Genomic DNA, 22995 nt, shown 5'->3' on the forward strand with positions numbered 1-22995 from the left:
AGTGGGAAGGTGCATTAAAATGGACAGTGACTGGGAGGTCAGGTCGGCCTCTGCGGGCTCGGCTGAGATGCACGGTGAAACGTTCCCTTAGCTTATGTTTGGTTGAAAATGAAATAAGTGGTGGGTGTCTGAATCACAACTCACACACAAACGTGCAAACACATGCTTCATTGCAAAGACGGTTTTGAAAGATCAATCACTGCAAGACCAATTTTGAAGATGAAAAGTATTTCAGATCACTCCCACAAGGAAAAAAGATTTTGAAGTAGTTTAATGCAACAGAAGTTCAACAAACATTTACTGACCTTTGCATTCATTCGGAATGAAATTTGTCATAATTACAGGAACAATTAGTTATTGTCGGTCACCACTGAATTACAGTGATTGGCAAGAAATAAAACTTTCCCAATGACCCAGATGTTTCCTTTCCCTACCTCCCACATTGGATTAGGATAATCCATCAGTTAAAGAAAATGTGAATGTGTTTTATTGGTGTCTGAGCACAAAACATCAAATAAACGTGTACAAATGGTTACAATTACACTTTTTCTCCAATTTTTAAAATGTTTCTGAAATGATACATTGAACAACAATCAGAGAAGAACTGAAATAATTAAGATAGATCTATACAAACATGGAGTCACGGACAGAGACCCAGAAAACATTGTTGTGGTGATGTTAGCCAACTAAAGCTAGATACAGAATCAGGCTGGGAATGGGAGGATAACCACAGAATTCACCAAAACAATGTATCATAAAAGAAATGGGTTTAAAACAATGCTCACTGATCTTCACCTTTCAGTATATCCATTTTAAATTCACAGTGTAGTACATCCCAAAAAATGGGATAAATCAGTTTGAATGCTTTATTTTTTGGCCTCATGAAGGCAATCTTAACTTGCATGCAAAAATCCTTTTTTTTCGTTTGGCAAAAGGTAAATTGAAGATTTTCTGTAGTAACAATAATTGCTTAACAGACCATGTGCATGACCACACACTTGGTCGCTTAATTCCAAAATGGTAATCTTTGCAATGTTTTGAGGGACAGTATTGAACACAAATCATGATATTAACCATATTCTTTTAGAAATACCACTTTCATGAGCTTTATTCATTGCCCCTAAAAGTCCATCTGCATTACTTGCTTTGGCTAAATTATCAAGAGTTATTGACCAAGCATCATGGCCAGACTGTCCTTGAGCAGGTCTGAGGCACGTGCTGTCTGCCTGCCCTTTCAAGTCTGTACTTTTGCTGTGCATAGTTCTGCACATAGGATTGGTCCAGGGAGCAATGAATTTCAATGAGTTGCAGTCCAATTAATATACTACATCTTTCATTGGGCCTGAGCAACCAACGTTTAGTTTGTGAATAGAATGATGCACAAATACAATATTGGTGCCATCATAATCTTGCAGAGACATACTGGTTTTGTGGCATTCTCAGAAGACAACTTACTCATAGTCACGGCCTAAGTTGTTAAAGATGAGTTATGGCAGAAATGGCACAGCAACTGGAAAAGCAGTAAAGTCCCTTCAATAGTGAACCAGCGAGTTAATGGGTTTGCACATTTCCACTCATGTTGCTGAGACCTTCGAACCACTTATTCTTGTCCAACTGGAATCAAGAAACCACTGGGATTTTTTGAATCAGATGTTATGTTTGAATAAAATGACTTGTAAAATCTAAAAGCTGGAAGGCTTCTCAGCTTTAAATTATGAAGTAAAAACAGGTATTGCTCCGTTTGGTCTTTTGTCTGTTGAACACAACAGAAATTAAATATGCATGACTTGCTAAAATCACAACACTGAAAGTCAGCGTGCTCTGAATTTGATGTTCATAATAAGTGAAGATATATGTGGCCAACTTGCCATTTCATTATTTTAGTAACCATGACTTCAGGATAGCTATGAAGCACAATGGTAATTTGAGAGATGTAGTTTTAATCTTGAAATCATATTTTCTTTTCCATTCATTGTAAAACTTTGATAACAGTAACTGGCTGTTACCCTGACCTGCCCAGAAAGCAGGCACACTCAAATCAGCTACTGTCCTGTAGTTCTTGGGTCATACCCAAAGAATGAAGGGAGAATTAATAACCACAAGTCTTTCAGCTTGTGTAGATTTATCTGTAAGCAGATAATCTGGCTCAGAATCACTGACACCAAGCAACACCTGGTCAAGTGAGAAATGAAAGAAATGTTCAGCAGCCTAGACATGAAGGAGCAAAGTGTCAGCAGTCTGCACATTCTCTCACCCTGCACAAATTCCTGCATTTTAATGTTCAGATTTCATTCTTTCTTCCTGGTCAGGATAGATAGGGAGCGCCACTACCCTTTATAACCTGCTTTACATTCTTGAGGTTGTCATTTCAAGTCCTGACAGTCACATCAAATCTCTCAGATCTCCTCCCAGAAAGCATGTTAAGATGTTAAGATCTCAGCTGGGCATGTAGGTGCATCTCTATTTTAGTGTTTGGGTGTTAAAATAGAGAAAAATGTATCTTATCTTGTTTTTGAATGTTTAATCTTGGATAAATCAGTGATGGTGGAATGGGTTTGCCTTCACCCTTTTTTCAAGGAGGGTGGGTGAATTTTGACTTGTCTCTCAAATTAAATTGGTCTTGGTGAGTTGATTGTTTATTATCCTATTGTCCCTATTTTCATTTCAAAGACTTCAATGAGGGACAGAGAAGTAATGCAGGCTGTCAATTTGCCAACTCTGTTTTAACACCATTGCCAAGTCAAAACAATCCCTGATTTCTCAAATCTAAAGAGAAAAATGGGATCACAATGTTTTGCAACAACCATTTCATTGGTACAACTGCAGAGACTGCATGAATTAGAACTGTGGCCATTCCTATAACAAATGGATGGCAAATGCAGTGTTCCCCAAGTGGGAGATGCTCATTGATCAGCAATGCATTTTGCAGGAGTACTTACTGCAGAATTGAAATAGTTTATGAACATAAAAGTGAGAGGGGACCTAAAAGGCAACTTTTTTTTTACGCAGACAGTGGTGTGTGTGTGGAATGAGCTGTCTGAGGAAGAGGTGGAGGCTGGTACAATTACATTTAAAAGGCATCTGGACGGATATAAAATTAGGAAGGGTTTAAAGGGAAATGAACCAAATGTTGACAAGTGGGACTAGATTTATTTAGGATATCTGGTTGACCTGGATCGAAGGGGCTGTTTCCATGCTGTATATCTCTATGTCTCTATGACTTGAATTGCAAGTATCCAACTGAACAGTAAATTGAGTTAAGTGAACTGTAAATGTCTTAATTGGCCAATCGTTGGGGAATCCCATTGATGTAACCTTCACTATCCCCAATCTTAAATGACATTTTCACACATTGAGGCATTTAATTTTGGCTGAAATCAGCAAGTTGAGAAGTGGTAGTTTGTGACTGTTTGGGTTTGAGCACACCTCCCCCACCTTGTGCTCCTCCTTGACAATATTTGTTCAGACAAACTGATGGGAACAGAAAAGCTCAAAGTTACAGATCCCAGATGTTCCACAATCAAAATGCAGATGTTCACAAGGGTTTATGGTTGATCACCAGCTCTCTGCCCACAGCAACAGAAAGCCCCAGTAAACATAGAAACAAATATAGGTTCGATATAGAAAAGATGCAGAAATCATGAGCTCCCCACAGGAATTTGTTAAGAGTGAACTCACAGAGAAACATAACATGCTCAGAGGAAATGAGGAGAAATTTCTTCACACTGAGAAACAGAGGTGTTCAGAACTTAAACAGAACCTCTGAAGCAAATTCACAGGAGCTTGCAAAAGGCAATTGGAAACTTCCTTGAATAGGATTACTGTGTTGAGCTGTGAGGGAAAAAAAGTGGGGTTAGGAGGGAAGTGGACATGCATGCTCAACAAAATAACCTCCTTCTATACTTTAAGGTTCTACAGTTCACAGAAGTACAGTCATTTCCATTTTCTTCAGCCATTTGTCCTTCCTTGTCTAAAGTTGTCGATTGATGCAATGGTGTCACCTTAGCCAAGTGTGTATTCAGAGTAAACTTGCAGCGAAAGTCATAGCTGCTTATCCTAGGTAGTATTGTAATGTAATTCACCTCATGTCTATGTGTGGGGTTCTTTCAGGGAATGGTTTGCCAGACAGTGGTCAAGTTCAAAAACTAAGCTGAACTCTTCCACCCCACCCCACCCTGACCACTACCACCTATGAACAATTCCTTGGGAGTTGATTTGAAAATCCAATACATTTTTGCTCCGGGCTATGGAAAATCAAAATGCAGACCACCATATGTCCATGTGTGTACTCCTCTACGTATCAGCTCTTTGATCAATCATCAGGGCCAGCTCTCAATCCGTCACCACAAAAAAAGGCACCTCTTTTTTCACTCCACTCTAGTTTGTGTATTTATGTCCCCACTTTTTAATGCCAAATCCCTACACCTTATAGTAAAAAGAAACTCTATGCTGAGCCTGAGAGTACCCTACAGTGTAATTAGAAGGAACAACTTTTGGTGAATAGTACTTTCAGACATTTGTGTCTTTGAATTGGAGGACAGTTACATTGACACATGCAGCTTGCATAATTCTCAATAAAGAAAATAAAATGTCTGTAAATGTTTTGATTCAGAATTTGAATTGGTAAATGATTGTAAAGAAGCACGGTGGCTAAGTGGTTAGCACTGCTGCCTTCCAGCATCAGGGACCCATGTTCGATTACACCCTTGGGGACTCTGTGTGGAGTTTGCACATTTCAGTGGATTTTGTCAAGTAGCTCCATAACACAGACTCTCCTCTACGGTCTGTCCCTCAGGGTGCACGCCGAGAAAAACATCAACTGTGCCTGGAGGACCATCAACTCAGTGAAAGACATGCTTTAGTCTGCTCGAAACCTGCTGGTCTTCCAGCATAAGGAGGTGATCTTGTCCAAGTGTTGCAGACTGGCACATTCCATGATCCAGGACTACCTGCTGAGGGTTACACTGAAACTTGGGGCAGCTGCCACCAAGGCAAAGTAGGCAAAGACCTTTGTCTGAGGTCTTTCTGCCAAAGATAAATGGGGGGGGGGGGGGGTCTGTTCAGTTATCGGGCCCTCCTGGTACCTCAAATGTATACAAATAGTTTTCTTTAAGTAAAAAACACCGTGTGTTTGTTTTTTCTACATTTGTAAAAACTGTGTCGAGTGACAATGTATAGGTATAAAATCTTTTCTAATTAGTTAAAAAAACAATGAAATGGTTGTGTTCCAATGGGCAAGAAAGAGATAAAGGAAAAGTTAAATTCCATATATGTAAATGCATGGAGTGTAGTGAATAAAACTGGGAAACTGGAAACAGAAATAATTTGCACGATTCTCTGAAGATAGCCAGGAAACTTGAAACAATTGTTTTGAAGGCTGATAGGTACCTTGGATTTATAAATAAAGTCAGAGTATAAATGCAAGGAACTGATGCTACACTTCTCCAAATTATTGGTCAGACGACATTTGAAGCATTATGTTTAGTTCTGGGCACCTTATTTAAGGAAGGATGTTAAAGCCCTGGTGGGAGTGTAAAGGAGATTTACTAGAATGACACTAGAAATGAAGGATATTTGATATAAAGTAAGGTTAGAGAAAAATGAGCTTATTCTCCTTGCAGTACAAAAGATTAAGAGGTGACCTCATTGAGATATTCAAAATGATAAACAATTTTAATTGGGTAAAGAAGGATATTCTGTTTCCACTAATTGGTATGTCAGTAATGTGGGGTCACAATTTCAAGACTGTCAGCAGGAGAGCTAGGAGTGAGATGAGAAGAAGTTTTTTGATTCAGAGATTTATTAGGACTTGGAATATGCTCCTGGAAGAATGGTGGAAGCGGATCCATAGAAAGGTTCAAGAGCGAACTGGATGTATTTCAAAGAGATGAACTTAGAGAGCTATGGAGTTAAGACTGGAAAATAGGATGAGCTAGCTAGGACTAGCTTTTGGAAGCCAGTATAGACACAATCAAATGGTGTCCTTCTGTACTGTAAAGTTCTTTATTCTAAGAAACTAAAAGATCAGCATGAAACCAGCATTCCGTCATCTCTGCGTAAAGTTAACCATTGATCAACACAATGTTTGCTTTTATTTCCTTTTTCACATCTGATTCTCTGCCCTCTTTTCCTGAAAACTCTTTGCTGAGGTCCAAAGTTAGCAATTTAACAGTGCCTATCCTGCTGAGGATTGTTGATGTGCAAATCTCAGCACAGATCATTGGCAGGATAGTTATTCTCTGGGGCAACACAAGATCCCCAAGCCATTTTTGACATTCCTCACATGAGTGTATCCCAGCAATGTGAATCTGGACAAACTGTTTCCTCTTCCTGAATATAATTTACTGTCAAACTTTGTTTTGTAATTTTCATCACCGTAACCTCTCTTGACATCCATGCTATCTTCCTCAAAGGCAGTAAAGGCTGTCTAAACAACAAAGAGATAATTCTGGCTCTCTTATTTTCCCACTTGATCTTTCCTATGCAAACAAACTTGCGCCAAAGAGTACAAATTAGTTGAGAATGGGATCGAGTATCATCCTCCTAATTGATCGTGTGTCATTGCAATTTTTCACTGGCTGGGCTCTCTACCTAGGAGAGGTTATAGAACTGAGTCGCAAAATATGTTGAGACACTTTGGAGCTGTTTTCAGTTGCAATGTCATGATGGACTCTGCCTGAACCTTAATAATATACACAGAACAGTGGGAGCGCAAGGCCCACTAATCAGTTGTTTAAAAATGCTTCCGGAGGAACAAACAGAAAACAGTGCAGTGAACACTGAGACAAAATAAATGTTTGTTCAATGCCTTGCCTGAGGAAGGAAAAAGCAGGTATAGGACATGATGATTCTGGGACTGGAACAACTTTTTTTCTCGACGCACTTCTTCCTTGAGAAACTGACCCACATCCATTTGCAGAAAGGCGGCAACAGAGATTTAAGAACTGCAAATAACACAGTTAATTGACACAATTAAGGAATGCAGAATCCAAATTCTGTTTCCCTCAATGGCTAGAATGTTGCAGCACTTGTCTCTGCTTCTGTGTTTTCCACAGTGTTTCAGTGACAAACATGCACAAAGGGCTTAGCTACACCTCAGGAATGTAAAAATTGCTCCAATTTTAATACATTCCTCATCATCAGTGTATCACAGAGACCCATTGGCTGTGCTAGGTCGTACTGGGCCCTTGGGTGGCTTGCATTTCAGTTGCCAGAATTCGGCCATGCTGTTATCCTGTTGAATCGAGTCGGAATGGAAATGTAAAGAGCAGCCATACAAAAACATGACATAGCTGCTTTCTTGAGCCTTTAGTCTCCAACATTGTTTCCTGACTTTACTCGGTAATGAAGCTTCAGCAAGGACACTGGCAAGCTAAGCTGTTTACAAGCAGGCACTTTTATCCAAAACGAAAACTATTTGAGTCACTAATCCTAGACAGAATGAACAATGGGAAAAGACAAGTTTACTGTTATTAAACATCTGTTGTTCGTATGCCGTCATCATCAACGTTGTACTGGAACTGATGCTCCTTTTTGGGTGCTGGCTGTGACCTGTGTCTGCGGCGCTTCCCCTGACCATTCACATCTTCCTTCATTGACAGCTGTGGTTTAGGTACTTCAGGTGGTGTTTTCAGGGCACTCTCATTCCTGCCCACCTCCTCTACTGGAGACATAAGTGGCTCACCAGTACCTGGCACAGGAGTCCATGGCTGCCATGACGACACCACGGAGGTAGACTTGGAGAGAGGTCGTTTTTCTTCTCCTTGGGGCTTGGAATTAGACTGAGGCCATAACGACACCGAGGGGGATGGGTTTGATGCAGTCTGCAAATCAACTGGCTGTGACGAAGAAGTTCTGCTGATGATACTGGATTGAACCGGAGCCTGTGAATGATATTAAACTCATGAGGAAAGGGAACATAACATCATCGAAATTTCCTTTCTAAATACCATGCAATCTGTAAGCCTCTCAAAAATGATGAACTGGTTATGATCCTCTGATCCTTGCAAATGCTGGAAATCTGACAGAAGGAAAATGAAAGCTGGAAAAGCTCAGAAGGTCAGGTCGCACCTGTTGAGACAGAAACGCAGATAATGTCCCAGATAGTTTCAGGACCTCTCACCAGAAACACTTTGATGAAAGTTCACTGACTCTGAAACAATAATTATTTCTCTCCATAGATACTGGGCTTTTGCAGCATTTTATTTTTGCTCTTATCTCTGATCCTTGCAGTCTGACCAGAAAATTCTGTTCCTTTGCCCATCGCACTTCATACACTTCCCAACTGATCTAACAGTAATTATTCTGTCTAGGCAAATGCACCCAAAGCAAAATGTTCATGCAGAAAATTGTCAGTGCTTTCATAGTGTTTGATAAATTTCCATGCAAGTATTCACAAACCATTTGAAAATAATGAACTCTTGCTGCAAAACCTACTTCTCAGAAAATGCCTGGCACACAGCATCAAAAACAGTGCATCCCTTGCCAAAATGACCATAGTTGTCACTTCAAATCAGCTGTTAGAAAGTGATTGCTGTGTGACCTTATTTGCTGCATTTTCAAGTTAATCATATTCCACCGAGCTGAAAAGCCACAGCTTGAAATAATGAACAACCATCTGCATTCTGATCATACTCCTGGCACTTTAGTCAATGGGTAACTGACTGGTCAACAATCACAGTTGTTTCCTTTTCCCTTACGATTTGGTATGAAATGGAATACTTGGTTTGCAGCTTGTCCAAACCAACAACCAATTGTTTATGTGCTGTTAGCAGATGGCAGAAATAAAATTAGTAAATGGCAAGTGGATTTATCATTTGTATGGCATTCTTATACGTGGAGCATGGGCATTTTCAATTACAGTGGTAATTTCTTTCTGTTCACTCCATTTGAATGGCCAGATTTTGGGCTGAGAATAAAGATTGGATGAACAGAGTTCGCTGTTATTGTGCAACAAATTATGCAGTCACTTCCAGAGTCTGCACACCGTGCAATCAAAACACAGAACTCCTGATGTTGCTGTTGTTTTCTCTGATCCTCCAGAGTCTACCTAAAACCTGCACCACACCAATAAAATCAGAATGAGATATCAGCTCAGACCATGAAGCTGTGAGATTTACAAACACTGAAGAATAAGTTAGGGTGCGTGAGCATTAATGCTGAAATGAATTTTTAAATGATACAGTAAGTCTTAATCATGACTGAGTAGCATCTCTAGCATTGAAAATTGAGAAATGTTTAGTTTAGAGATTTCAGAAATCCCATTTTTTTTTCTCTCTCATTATTTTACTTTTGTTTTGAAATGATTTGACAATTAATTGAATAATCTAATTCATTTCATGTATTAGGCCCGGCATGTCTCAGTAATGATTCTTCAAACTGTTTGGCCTTAGAAGTAGGAATAACTCAAGATGGTTTGCCCTCGAGTTTCTCTCCATATTTGGATGCTTGAAATGCAATGGTCCAAAATTTCAGAATGGACACTGCTTCAAATCTATCTAAGTGAATGAGAAGAGTTTCAATGAACCCTCACAAAAACAGTCATTCAAAATTAACAAACAGCAGCTTGTAAGTGCCATGGATTTTTTTCAATTGTTCCTACATGGCGGATGGCCATTATTAATTGGGCCAACATTCGTCCCATATTCCTCATGACCTTTGAGAAGGTAGTGATGAGTTGTCTTCTGAAGTTACTGCAATCTATGTGATGCAGGTACACTCACAGTGCTGTTAGGAAGGCAGTTAGACTCAGAATTTTATCGAACAGAGGAATGCCAATCAGCCCATGGTGTCTGTACCAGTTCCTGAAAGAGGTACCCAGCTAGTTCCATTCTCCAGCCTTATTCTCAGTAGCCCTTGAAATTAATCACTTTCAAATATATATCCAGCTTTTCTATGAAACTTTCCATGGAATCTGCATCCACCATTCTCCTAGGCAGCCCATTCCAAATACTCACAACTCGAGTAAAAAAGGCTTCTCCTCATCGCAGTCTTGAGCTCTGTTGCTGACAATCTTAAAATAATGATTCCTAGTTAGTGAAATACCAAGAAATGGAAACTGAAAACTTTCTTTACCCCTCTTAAAACTGTTCATAATTTTGAACATCTCTGTAAGGTCAGCTTTTAATTTTTTCCGCTCCAAGGAGAATGAGCCCAATTTGATCATCTTTCTGTGTGTCTAAAATCCCTCATGCCTGCCACCATTCTAGTAAATTTCCTTTGCACTCTCCAGGCCTTTAAGATCTCTCCTTAATATGGTCTGACCAATGGTTTGTACAGTTCAACATCACTCCTTGCTTTTATACTCTTTGCCTCTCTTTATAAACTCAAGGATCCAAGAAGCCTTCCAAACAACAGTTTCAACTTGCCGAGCCACCGTTAGAGAATTATCCATTTGAATTCAAAGGTCCCTCTGCTCTGATATTCCCCTCAAAGTTGTACAATTGAGCCTGAATTGTCTGTGTTTCGTCTAGTAAAGTGCATTATTTCACATTTCTCTGAAATGAAATTAATGTGCCAGGTGTCTACCCATTTGGCCAACTTGTCAAAGTCCCTCTGAAGTCACACTTCACGTTTCTTCCTAGCTTGGTATCATATGCAAATTTACAGATTTTGCCCTCAACACCGATCATTTATATAAAGCAAAGAAAGCAAGGATCGCAAACATACCCCATGTAACATCACATTCAGCTGTCTCCAATCTGAGAAATGCTCATCTATACCCACCTTCTGTTTCCGATGTTCTAGCCAACTTCTGATCTGTGCTGCCAAGGACCTATCAATCGCAAACATTTCTAATGTGCAAACCAACCCTGCCATGTGGCATCATATCAAGTGCTTTCTGAAAATCCAAATATACAACATCCATAACACTGCCCTCATCCACTCCCTGTGTCACCTCATCAAAGAATTTAATTAAATTTGTCAGACATGATCTACCCTTGACAAAGCCATGTTGAAAGTCTAGTATGAATGTATTTTTCTCTCAGTGGATATTTATCTTTTTCTGTATTATGGCCTCCTTTAGTCAGGGCTTATGCCCGAAACATTGATTCTCCTGCTTCTCGGATACTGCCTGATCTGCTGTGCTTTTCCAGCACCACACTCTTGACGCTGATCTCCAGTATCTGCAGTCCTCACTTTCTCCTCCTTCAGTTTTTCTACTATTGACGTTGAGCTGACAGGTATGTAGTTTGATGGGTTATCCCTCCCCGCCTTTCTTAAACAACACTGTCACATTTGCAATTGTCCGGTCTACCAGGACTGATGCTGTGTTCAGAGGTGCCTGTTCAGAGAATTCAGGGTTTAGGTATTTCAGGTGTGATAGAGAAAGATGTTAAAGGAGTTGAGGAGTTGCATTACGATTAATGAGAATGTCATAGCTGTACTCAAGAGATGGCATCTTGGAGGAGTCATCCAGCAAAGCAATATGGGTAGAACTTAGCAATAAGAAAGGTGCAATCACTATGATGGGGTTCTATTATAGGCTTCCCAATTATGAGCAGGAATTAGAGGAACAGATCTGTAAGCAGATCATGGAAAGATGTAAAAACAACAGGGTTGTGGCACTGGATGACTGTTCATGTCCCCGGTATTCACTGGGACTCCTTTCGTATCAGAGGCTTGGATAGGCAGAATTTGTTAGGTGCATCCAGGAGGGATTTTTGAAACAATATGTGGATAGTCCAGCTAGGGAACGAGCCATATTAGGTCATGAATTGGGGAATGACCCTGGTTCGGTGATCAAAGTTCCAGTGGGGGAGAATTTTGGGAACAGTGATCAGAATTCCATAAGCTTCAGGATAATTATGAAAAAGAAAAAGGCTAGTTATTGGGTGGAAGTACTAAACTGGGGGAAGGCTAATTATAATGGTATTAGGCAGGATCCAGAAAAATTGGATTGGAGGCAGCTGTTTGAAGGTAAATCCACATCTGACATATGAGAGTCTTCTAAAAGCCCAGTTGATCAGCATTCAGGACCAGCATGTTTCTGTGAGGATGAAAGATATGGATGGCAAGGTTCAGGAATCTTGGATGATATGAGATGTAAGTTTAGCTAAGAAGTAAAAAGATGAATATGTAAGGTTTAGGAAATAGAAAGCTAACAAGGCCTTTGGGGATTCTGAAGGAAGCACAAGAGAACATGAAAAAGAAATTAGATGGACTGGAAGGGGCCATAAAATGTCCTTGGAAAATACGATTAAGGAAAATACCACAGCATTTTAAACATTATAATAGGAGCATGAGAATAACTTAGAAAAGGGTAGGTCCACTCAAAGAAAAAAAGAAATAATTTTTGTGAGGAGTCAGAGGAAACGATTTGAAGTGTTTAATGAAGTGTTTCACTGAGGAAAAAGACATAGATAATGGTAAATTTAGAGAAAGATTTGTTGATGTTAAGGAGGAAGATCTGTTGGGTGTCTTGAAAAACATTAAGATAGATAAATTCTAAGGGCCTGATAGAAGCTACCCCAGAATACTGAAGGAGGCAATGATAGGTGATGACTGGGATCTTGACAGAGATCTTCGTATCGTCTTCAGCCACAGGCAAGGTCATGGAAGACTAGAGAATAGCCAAGGTTGTTGCTTTCTTCAGAAGGGCAACAGGGATAATCCAGGGAATTAGTGGCCAATAAGCCTTACAGTGGGAGGGAAATTATTGGAGAATGTTCTTAGGGACAGGATTTTATTTATCCATTCAGGGATAAGTGTGTCAGTGGTTAGGTCAACCCTAATTGCCCAAAAGGCAGTTTAAGAGTCAACCACACACATAGGCCAGACCAAGTAAAGATGGCAGTTTCCTTCTCTCAAGGGCATTCGTAAACCAGATGGGTAATCCCCTCAACAAATGATAATGATCCATGGTCATCATTAGACTGTTAATTCCAGAGTTTTTTTTTTACTGAATTCAAATTTCACCATCTGTCATGGTAGAATTTGAACTTGAGTCCCCAGGACATTCCCTGTGTCTCTGGATTAACAGCCTAGTGATAATTTCACGAAGCCCTTGCCTATCCTATCCTGCCTGTTCTTTCTATTAGGTTTACTAGATTTAGCTGCTATCTTCTCTTCAAACACTCTAAATGCTGACCTATTGCCCTGGTTATTAGTTTTGAGCATTAGCTTAAACCCTCCAAAGTGACACTTGCAAGCCACCTTGAAAGGATATTGGTGTCCCGCTAGTTTAGGTGCAACCCGTCCTGTTTGTACAGGTCCCACCTGCCCTGAAAGAGATCCCAGTGATCCAGGTATTTGAATCCCTATGTCCAATACCAGCTCTTTAGCCAATTACATAACGATTCACCAAAATCAGATTTCTCACTTTCGCTCTTTATTCCCAATGAACTGCAAAGACAAAAGTAAATACTTGATATTCTCTCTCCCTCTAGATACCACTAACTCAGTCTCTAAACTGGTTCCTGAGCAGCCAAGCCAATTTTTTGAGATATGACATCACCTCTAATGTTCTGCTTCTGGATTCAGCTGAACTCCTGCCACCACTGCTCTGACTGACCTCAGTCCAACTGACCTTGCTTCGCTCGTATTTATCAAGTAGCTCCTGGTGCTGTTCATCCTCAGGCTCACTCTGCTGTGCTCTGCTCCCACGATCTTTAAATCCTTTCGTAGCTTCAAGCTTCTCCACCTTTGCAACTTTTTCCCAGCCCTTCAATGAACGCCAAATTTCCTGTTCCGCTGAAGATGGTTGACAATCAATGACCATCATAATGTTAAAAAGTGGGGATGTTTGCAAATGATTGCACAATGATCAGTTCCATTTGCAATTCCTCAGATACTGATGCAGTCAATATCTAAATGCCAATAACCAGGTTGGGTGGAAAACTAGCAAATAATATTTGTGCCACATAAATGCCATGCAATGATCATCTCCAACAAATCAGAATCTTACAATCATCCCTTGACTGACAATGACATCATTCTGACTGAATCCCCCACTATCAACATCTTGCAGATTAGTACTGATCACTAACTGACTGAACTAGCCATACGAATACTGAAGGTACAAAAGCAAGTCAGTAGATAGGAATCCTGCAGCAAGTAACTGACATCCTGTCTCCCCAGTCAAGTCCAACACCTTCAAGGCATAAGCCAGGAGCGTGTTGAAACATTCACCAATTGCTTTGATGAGTGCAGCTCCAGCAACACTTAAGAAGCTCGATATCTTCCAGGTCAAAGCAGCCTGCTTGAGTGGTACCACTTCCACAACCATTCCCTCCCACACATGGGCACCATTTAGAAGATGCATTGTATGCATTATAAAAGAGAGATGTGCCAAGGCTTATGAGATAGCACCTTCCAACCTAGAAGTTGAAGGGCAGCAGAGACTTGGAACACCACCACCTGAAAGCTTCCCACCTAGCCATTCACAATTCTTCAGTGTTGCTGAGTCAAAATTGTGGAGCTCCTTCCCTCATGGCATTGTTTGCCAATTCTACTTCAAATTGACTGTAGTAGTTCAAGAAGGCAACACACCACCACCTTCTCAAAAGCAATGAAGAATGGAAAATAAATGCTGGCCTGGCCAGAAGTGCCCAGATTCTTGAATAAATGAAAAAAAAATTCAACTTCACACATTCTTTTCTCCCTTTGTACCATCACTGATACTTCCAGCAAGCTCTAATTCTCTTGTTTAATCCTGCCATCCCTCTCGCCACCTGCGACTGTCCTTCAAACTGACTTATTTGACAAAGCTTTCAGTCACCTTATCTAATATCAATGTCCAAATGCAACAAGACTAGGTAATATGACGTTTGGGCAGAAAAGTACCAAGTAGCTCTGCTTTAAGAAGGTACTTTGGGATTCACCTTGGCTTCAGAAATGCCAAGTGAATGCAAGTGTTGTCTTTGCTTCTGATTGCCACTCTCAAACTTCTTCTGATGCGAAGATCAGGAGACTGAAGTCAGCTTCAAAAGCACCTCTTCCCCCGACCCCACCCATACATATCACAACTGTATAGGTTGTTTCCTCACATACATGAGTACATGAAGGTAACAGAAACATGAAGGGCACACAATGGACAGTACTGCAAATCCTCCTGAGCCACCAGCTAGTGGCTCTGAAAAGGAGAAAGTGGTGTGAATTGATATGAGCAAAATTATATATTACACATACTGAACAACTAGTAAATTTCTTTTCAACTCTCTTTGTTTACAACCTAAAATCTATTATCACAATTTCATTACCACATTTGAAACGTAGCATTTTCCTGAAAGATGCTACTCTGAGTGCCATTTATCTGACAGTATTTGTGCAGCTATGCCAACCAGCAATAATATAACTGCTGGCACTTCAATATAGCCTTAGTGTATTTTTAATTGAAAATTTCATCTTTAATAAGCAGTGGACTCAGACAAATCAAGTATTTTACATGTAAGAGGGAGACGTACTGTGGGATTGTTCGAACACTTGACTGCCTGATTGATGGCTTTCATCCAGCTTTCCATTTCCTCAGGGCTATCTGCCTGTTTATAGAAAACAAAACACAAAAATGAAATTATTCCAACTTCCGCAACACACTCAAAGACAGAAGTTGTCTGTCATGCAGTTCCATTCAATTTGTCCCCTTACCCAATCTCCAAGCCATCCTGACCAATACTGACTGCAAAGTGGTTCAAGCAGTGCTCATGCCATGAAAAATGCTTTATGAAAACCAATTTTAACTTTTTTAGAAGTAATATTTGTGATACATCTTTTATGTACAATTACACTCAATTTTGAATAATTCATAAGAACAGCAGTGGGTCGTTTGGTCGTGTCCTTCCTCATTGCAAATTTTAATATTAATAAATATTGCTCTGTGCATGTTGGCCATTGTTTACATTACACCAATATCTACACTTCTTAAGTCCTTCAATGTCTTTAACATGCTCAAAGTTAAAAATCACACAACACCAGGTTATAGTCCAACAGATTTAATTGGAAGCACACTAGCTTTCGGAGCAACGCTCCTTCATCAGGCATCGCTCCGAAAGCTTGTGTGCTTCCAATTAAACCTGTTGGACTATAACCTGGTGTTGTGTGATTTTTAACTTTGCACACCCCAGTCCAACACCGGCATCTCCAAATCATGTTTAAAATGCTCAGATAGGAATCTTATAAATGCAAGTCTTACTTTTTAGAAATAACACAGGTTGGCCAACTTGTCTTTTACAATTTTGTTATTTCAATATGACACTAATTTAAAAATTAGAAATAATTGAGATACACATCACAATAATTCCTGTATTGGATACAAAAACACTCAAATTGCAATGACTGCTCTGGAGATTTCTAAGTATTGGTTTGGTAGTTTTGAGTGTGTGGCTTCTGTGCACTTTAGTTGCATCACCAAACAGCTGAACACAGCAAAGTAACTACAAGGAAATTATAGATGTTGGACACCTCTAATGTGACAATCAGTTTGGACTCAATGATGAAGAAGTCACTGACAGACAAAGGCATAGAACGAGGTAGCAATACTGCGAGAAATTTCAAGGTCTTTTTTTTTTGCCTACCAGGAAAGAGCATTGCTGATCTTTGAAAGTTAACGTTTAAATGCAGTGACTGTGGTCACCCTCAGGAACTTTCACTCAGGATATACCCACCCATATTATTCCAGGCACAGGAACTGGCCTTTTTTAGCACACTGCAAAACCAACATGGTTCCTAAAGACCTGTTTATTTTTTTTCAAAACTCATCAGGAATTTAATGCGAAGCACAGGTACAATGCTGCAGTTATATTGCAGAACCATGTCCTGAATAGATTCAGCAAACCTGCCTACTTCACCCATGCTGTGGGATTCATGATGTTTGCATTCAGGTTTTGACAAACTTTTTTTTTAAAAAATACAGTGCTTTCAATGACTCTACTGCCTGGATTGGTGTCTTTGCCACTGAAAAACTTGATACAAATCATAAACTGGCAGTTAAAATCTGGCCCATCTTTACTTTCTGCCATGAGCTGTAATGCATTTATTGTATAATTGGGAGACAGGGCTGGTACCAACAATAAGGTGTGAAGCTATTTACTTAGATACTGTACTGTGCATGACCTTCACTGGAAGGAATGTCACTGACTTGGGACAAATGATTGGCTGGAACCAAGATTGAAGTCTCAGTTTGAATCAGGAAGACTGTTTAAGGCAAGATGGACCAGTTTCTGCCCTTCAAATTCTGCTTTCTTTTGTATACGAGGAACCTCAATGATCCAGCATTCGATTAACTGAATTTCGGATGATTCAAACAGGATCTCAAGGTTCTGATGCGTGGCTAACGATGTTATTTGGCATCAATTATCCAGCAATTGATTATCCGAACAAAATTCTTCCAGCCGGTGTCCTTCAGATAATCGAGATTCCTCTGTATTTGTTATGAAAATATGAACAAGGAGTAGGATGAAGCCATTCAGTCCCTTGAGCCTGTCCCACTGTTCGATAAATCTTGGTCAATTTGATTATACACTCAAATCTGTATTCCCATCTACCTTGATAACCTTTCAAACCCTCTGCTTAACAAGAATCTATCCACTTGTGCTTGCAAAATATTTTAGAACTGTGTATCAGGAAGACTCTCGAGACTCAGAAAGAAAAAATGAACAAAGAAAAAAGGCAAACCCTTATTTCTAAAACAGAGACCCCTTAAATCTACATTCTTTTTAGCCTGACAAGACCCCTCATGGTTTTATCTATTTCAATGTTTTATATCGTGACTGCTGAAATACTAGTATAACCAAATGACTGTGGATAGGAACAGGACAATAATTTTATTTTTCCCTGAATTCCCCACCAGAAAGAGCATGCAGCTGTGGATGGCTCCTATCACCACCAGAAAATGCACCAGTTGGTCCCCTCCCAAAATAAAACAGAAAAACACCAAGGGTGAAGCAATAACAGCTGAGGAGGAGGAACAGGGAGAGACACTGAAGTGATTAATTCCTTAGTTATGAAGTATCATGCAACAGGCAGAAGTCAGAGAAAGTAAATGCAATGAAGGGTTGGGCTGGAAGGAGCATTTAATGGAAAAATAAACATGGATTGTACGGTTAACGGGACTGCTCCCAACTTCAATTGCCATGGCAGTTATTGAAATTAACATAGCTCAACGAAGGACCTTTCAAAATTTAATTTTTCTTCAATCATCTGGGTTTATTTTATGAAGTCATTCAAAGGGAAATTATGACACAGTTGCGAGAAGATTTTTTTTGGATTTACTGTATATCATGGAAGATCCACTAGTAATTTGGAAAATCTGTCTGCAGGACAAATATGCATGTAATGAATGTGAAAGAACGTTGAGAATGACTTGACAAAGCTCAGCTTCCTTTTCCAATTGTACAAGTGTGCACCCTGGTGGTTTGAAAAGGATAGACAGCATGAGGACACTTCAGATGCAATTTTGTTTCTTGACCATCACATGGTGCTGTTGTACTTTGTAATCCATTTCTCCAAATAGTTACAAAGCAGCAAACAAAAATGAGGAAGTTACTTTACCTACATAAGGAAACAAGGGAGAAAGGAACAGAGGTGAGAATGCTGAGATTGAATGATGAGGGATGGGGATGCTCACCTAGACCATCAACATGGACCAGTTAGACTGAATAGCTAGTTACTATGCTGTAAATATTAAGTATAACCGAAAAGCAGAGATGCACTCTCAGTTCTCCAGCCAAAATTACCCCATAACTGCTAATGGAAAGGAGAAAAGTTGATGACTTGTTTAATTTACTCTTCGTGAAACTGGCAAAAACTGGTTGCCATATTTGCTTATATAAAAGTGACTCAACTTCCTTGAGTGTAATTCCTTGGCTGTGAAGTATTTTCAGCCTTGCTGAGGATGTAAAAAGTGTTCTTCTCTCCTAACTTCTCTAACAGTCAGAGTGGAATGACAGCAGGGTTTGGGTAAGGGTGGAAGTGACAAGGATTTATTTCATAACATAGAGGTGACTAACAACAAAATTGTTTTAAAGTGTTTATGATCCCCTTCAATCACTTCAAATTGTGAATTGAGAACAACTTCACATTTTCCATCTGAAAATATTCACCCTCTGTTTATGGAGTGCAGCATAGACACAATGGGCCAAGGGACTTCTTCTGTGCTGTGTTGTTTTATAATTCTCTGGTGACAGCTTACAGCAAGGTCTGGCTGTAAGTTGTTTATGAATTCAGTCAGGGCACTGATTCTTTCAACTTATGTATATTCATGCGAAAAATTATCATAGAAGCTGACTTAAAACTGATGGGAAAAAATAGCATTGATTACTTTAAGTTTCTTGTTCAAAATTTTCAATTCCATCCCCTATTGTTTTTGCTCTTTTGCTCTCTTGATTACTCCTGTTGGTCACAGTCATAATGAAACTACACTCGGGTACAAGCATGCAAGTAGATTTTAAAGTTTTGTGAAAATTACCTGAATGTAGAAAGTGCGAGATGTTGTGACGATTTCAAACAGATTATCCCTCATCAGTGCTTGACTGTGTGGAGATGAGTGAAGAAAAAATACAGACAAAATAAGTTATGATAAAAGGTGAGATAATACATTATATTTTAGCCAAAGCAAGGTCTGATGTCACAACAGTGATGAAGTACAGATATACCTAGATATACTGTATATAAATCAATTTTAAAACTCCATCATCTGATTTTAATATTGAGGACTTCCATGGAATGAAATGATTTTAACAAGGTAAAAACACTGATTTCAAATGGTCATAGCAGTTATCTGATCACAGGCTGGCCAAGTCAGGAAACCAATGTTTAATAAGATAAACTTAGTATTTATCAAAAAACTATTGTAACCAACTCAGACAGGCTTGAAGAAACCCTCGTCTCTTATTTTGATTTACACCTGAATAATGAGTTTCACAAAGTAGAGATGACAGATGTCACGTTGAAAAGTGTGGTGCTGGAAAAGCACAAGAGGTCAGGTAGCATCTGAGAAGCAGAAGAGATGTTTCATGCATAAGCCCTTCATCAGGAATGTTACAAGTTTCAGTCTTGGAAATAACAAACTTGGACACGAGCTGACTTATCTTTCAGGCAATTCCTTAGGCAGACCAGTGAGATAAGATTTTTGACTGCAGTTGGAGAAAATGCTGTCTTGGCCTTTCAAGAAGGAAAAATGCCTGGTGGCATTTGTATGAAAGAGAGGTAATAGCCCCAGTGCGAAAGAATATGTTTAAACATTTGTTATGGCTAACCCAGGAAGTTTAAAAGTGGGAAGCTGATTCACTCCTCACCGTGAACACAATAAGCATTTGAATCCCGGAATAAACGTATCATTATTTGGACTGAATTCATTTGTAGAACTTCTCAAACAAGTAACTTCATTTACCTGCAACTACAGTTCTGAGCTTTTTGTATGTCTTTGAGTGGTATTGCTCGAAGTGGTTCTTTTTCCTGCAAAGGCACAATTGAAATCTCACAATCAGTTCTGAAAGTATCAATGAGATGAACTTTTTAAAACCGGTTTCTAAATCCTCAAAATGATGCAACAAAAGCATGGCAACTTTACAGGTAAGGTAACATAGTAGTTCTGTCATAGAGTCAAAGAGATGTACAGCATGGAAACAGAACCTTCAGCCGGATATCCCAACTCCCACCTGCCAGCACTCGGCCCATATCCCTCTAAACCATTCCTATTCATATACCCATCAAGATGCCTTTTAAATGTTGCAATTGTACTAGTCTCTACCACTTCCTCTGGCAGCTCATTCCACACACACACCACCTTCTGCATCAAAACATTGCCCCTGAGGTCTGTTTTATATCTTTTCCCTCTCACCCTAAACCAATCCCTTTGGTTCTGCACCCCCCACCCACCTCAGGGAAAAGACCTTACTATTTACCCTATCCATGCCCCTCATTATTTTATAAACCTCTATAAGGTCACTCCTTAGCCTCCGACGATCCAAGGAAAACAGCCTATTCAACCTCTCCCTATAGTTCAAATCTTCCAACCCTGGCAACATCCTTGGAAATCATTTCTGAACCCTTTCCTGTCCTCGTATGTTTTACCAAAATGCAATACCAGTGACTCCAGACTCACTCTTCACTGCAACATGATCATCAACACAGCATCTTACTGGCACCTTCCTGGGACAGGCAAGAAATGCAATGAATGAATGAAAAGTCAGGAAATCCAAAGTCACAGTCCTAATCTCTATTGACTTAGCAGAGCATCAGCAAAAAGAAAATATAACCAGCATTCGCACTTCTATCACCAGTGATCTTGCTAGACAGTCATCTGCTTGCCAATGAATGGACAGCATTTGAACTCAGCTTCCAAGTCATTCACTCAAAACCCACAAAGAACATTTGAGTGCGAAACCAAGGGACTATATGCAACCATGAAACCATGTCATTTTAAAATTGTCACGACCAAGAGGGCAAAGGAGGCAAAGACGCAGGCAAGACCAAAACGACTTAGGTTTTAATCAGCATTCATCAAAAACAAACACTGCGCCTTCATGAATGGACATATGACAGCAGCCAGTCCACACGATCTATTTTTGAACACATGCTGTGAAATTATTCATGTTTAGAAAAACATTTTATCAGGCACAGTATGAGTGCGATGGAAAAGCTTTCTGGAATTAGTTTCATCATAAAGGGATAAAGCTGTCCTCTTTTTTGCAGCTTCCTATTGTCAGTTGCATCCTGAAGCATGGCAAACCAGGCATATTATCTGAAGAAACCTTTCTTGTACAAGTTATGAGTGATCTGCAGATCGACTGTCCTTCAAAAATGAGATAAAGCGCTGCAAAAAGTTCAAACTGAGGTTTGAATGTGCTGTGAGGAGGTTTTAAACTGATTTGGCAGGGGGCACGGAGCACTGAGTATCTGTAAAGTCAGGAGCAAGGCCCAATCAGATATGGAAAGAATGTCAGGACAGTCCAGTAGGTGGAGAAGACGTGAACAGGATAAGACACATGGGAGGTCGAGAAAGCTGTATCTATTTTAATTCAAGGGGCTTGATAGCAAGGTAGATGAACTCAGAGCATTCATGAGCAATTACGATATTGTTGCAATCACTGAGACACGATGAAAGGACGATCAGGATTGGTAGGTCAACAAGTTTCAGGCATGGTAGGTAGGGGGATAAATAAGAAAATAGGGGCATTGAGAAAATAACTCATTACTGCAATAATACGTCTTCAAATGAAGCCATCTGGGTACAGCTTAAAAATAAAAAAGGGTGATTACCTAGCTGGGATTATACTACAGGCCTCCTAACAGTTAGCAGGAGATATAGGAGCAGATATGCAGGCAAATCAGGAAGGTGTGAGAGAAACAGAGTTATGGTGTTTGCAGACTTCAGCTTTACCAACATTACTTGTGATTGCCTTAGTGTGAAAGGATTAGATAGGGAACCGGGAGAGGTTTTTCTGCCAGTTCATAGCTAGCCCTACCAGCTATGGATTAGATTACTTACAGTGTGGAAACAGACCCTTCGGCCCAACAAGTCCACACCGACCCGCTGAAGCGCAACCCACCCATACCCCTACAATTACCCCTTACCTAACACTACGGACAATTTAGCATGGCCAATTCACCTAACCCGCACATCTTTGGACTGTGGGAGGAAACCGGAGCACCCGGAGGAAACCCACGCAGACACGGGGAGAATGTGCAAACTCCACACAGTCAGTCGCCTGAGGCGGGAATTGAACCCGGGTCTCTGGCGCTGTGAGGCAACAGTGCTAACTGTGCCACCGTGCCAATGGGGAAGGACTCGACCTAAACCAAAGGAATGAAACTGGTCAGGTTAGGGAGCATTTTGGGGATGGTGACAACTCTGCATTTTCAAAGTCATTTTGGGAAGGGATAAGCATGGTGCAGAAGTTAAGTGTCTAACTTGGGGAGGGGGAAGGCTGATTTCAATGTCATCAGCAAATACAGTCAGGGAACAGCTCCTTGCAGTTCAGTCTATATTTGGAGGCTATGTGGTTTACACAGACTTCAAAGGAAGATCTTTGACAAGGTCCCACATGGAAGGCTGAT

The 22995-nt window shown here is 40.1% G+C and overlaps 1 protein-coding gene across 1 annotated transcript in view; it reads right to left on the reverse strand.

Annotated features, from left to right (window-relative positions):
• Positions 1-254: 254 nt before the first annotated feature.
• LOC132837065 (pleckstrin homology domain-containing family A member 2-like) overlaps positions 255-22995 on the reverse strand; it is a 109986-nt gene continuing 87245 nt past the window's right edge. The window contains exons 9-12 of the mRNA XM_060856748.1: positions 20327-20391; positions 19403-19466; positions 15405-15479; positions 255-7883 (exon numbers count right to left, since the gene is read on the reverse strand). Of these exons, the coding sequence (XP_060712731.1) occupies positions 7473-7883; positions 15405-15479; positions 19403-19466; positions 20327-20391 (615 nt within the window). The 3' untranslated portion in view covers positions 255-7472. The remainder of the gene's footprint in view (positions 7884-15404; positions 15480-19402; positions 19467-20326; positions 20392-22995) is intronic.

The sequence above is a fragment of the Hemiscyllium ocellatum genome, chromosome 48, assembly GCF_020745735.1.
Source record: "Hemiscyllium ocellatum isolate sHemOce1 chromosome 48, sHemOce1.pat.X.cur, whole genome shotgun sequence".
In the NCBI taxonomy this organism is placed as follows: domain Eukaryota; kingdom Metazoa; phylum Chordata; class Chondrichthyes; order Orectolobiformes; family Hemiscylliidae; genus Hemiscyllium; species Hemiscyllium ocellatum.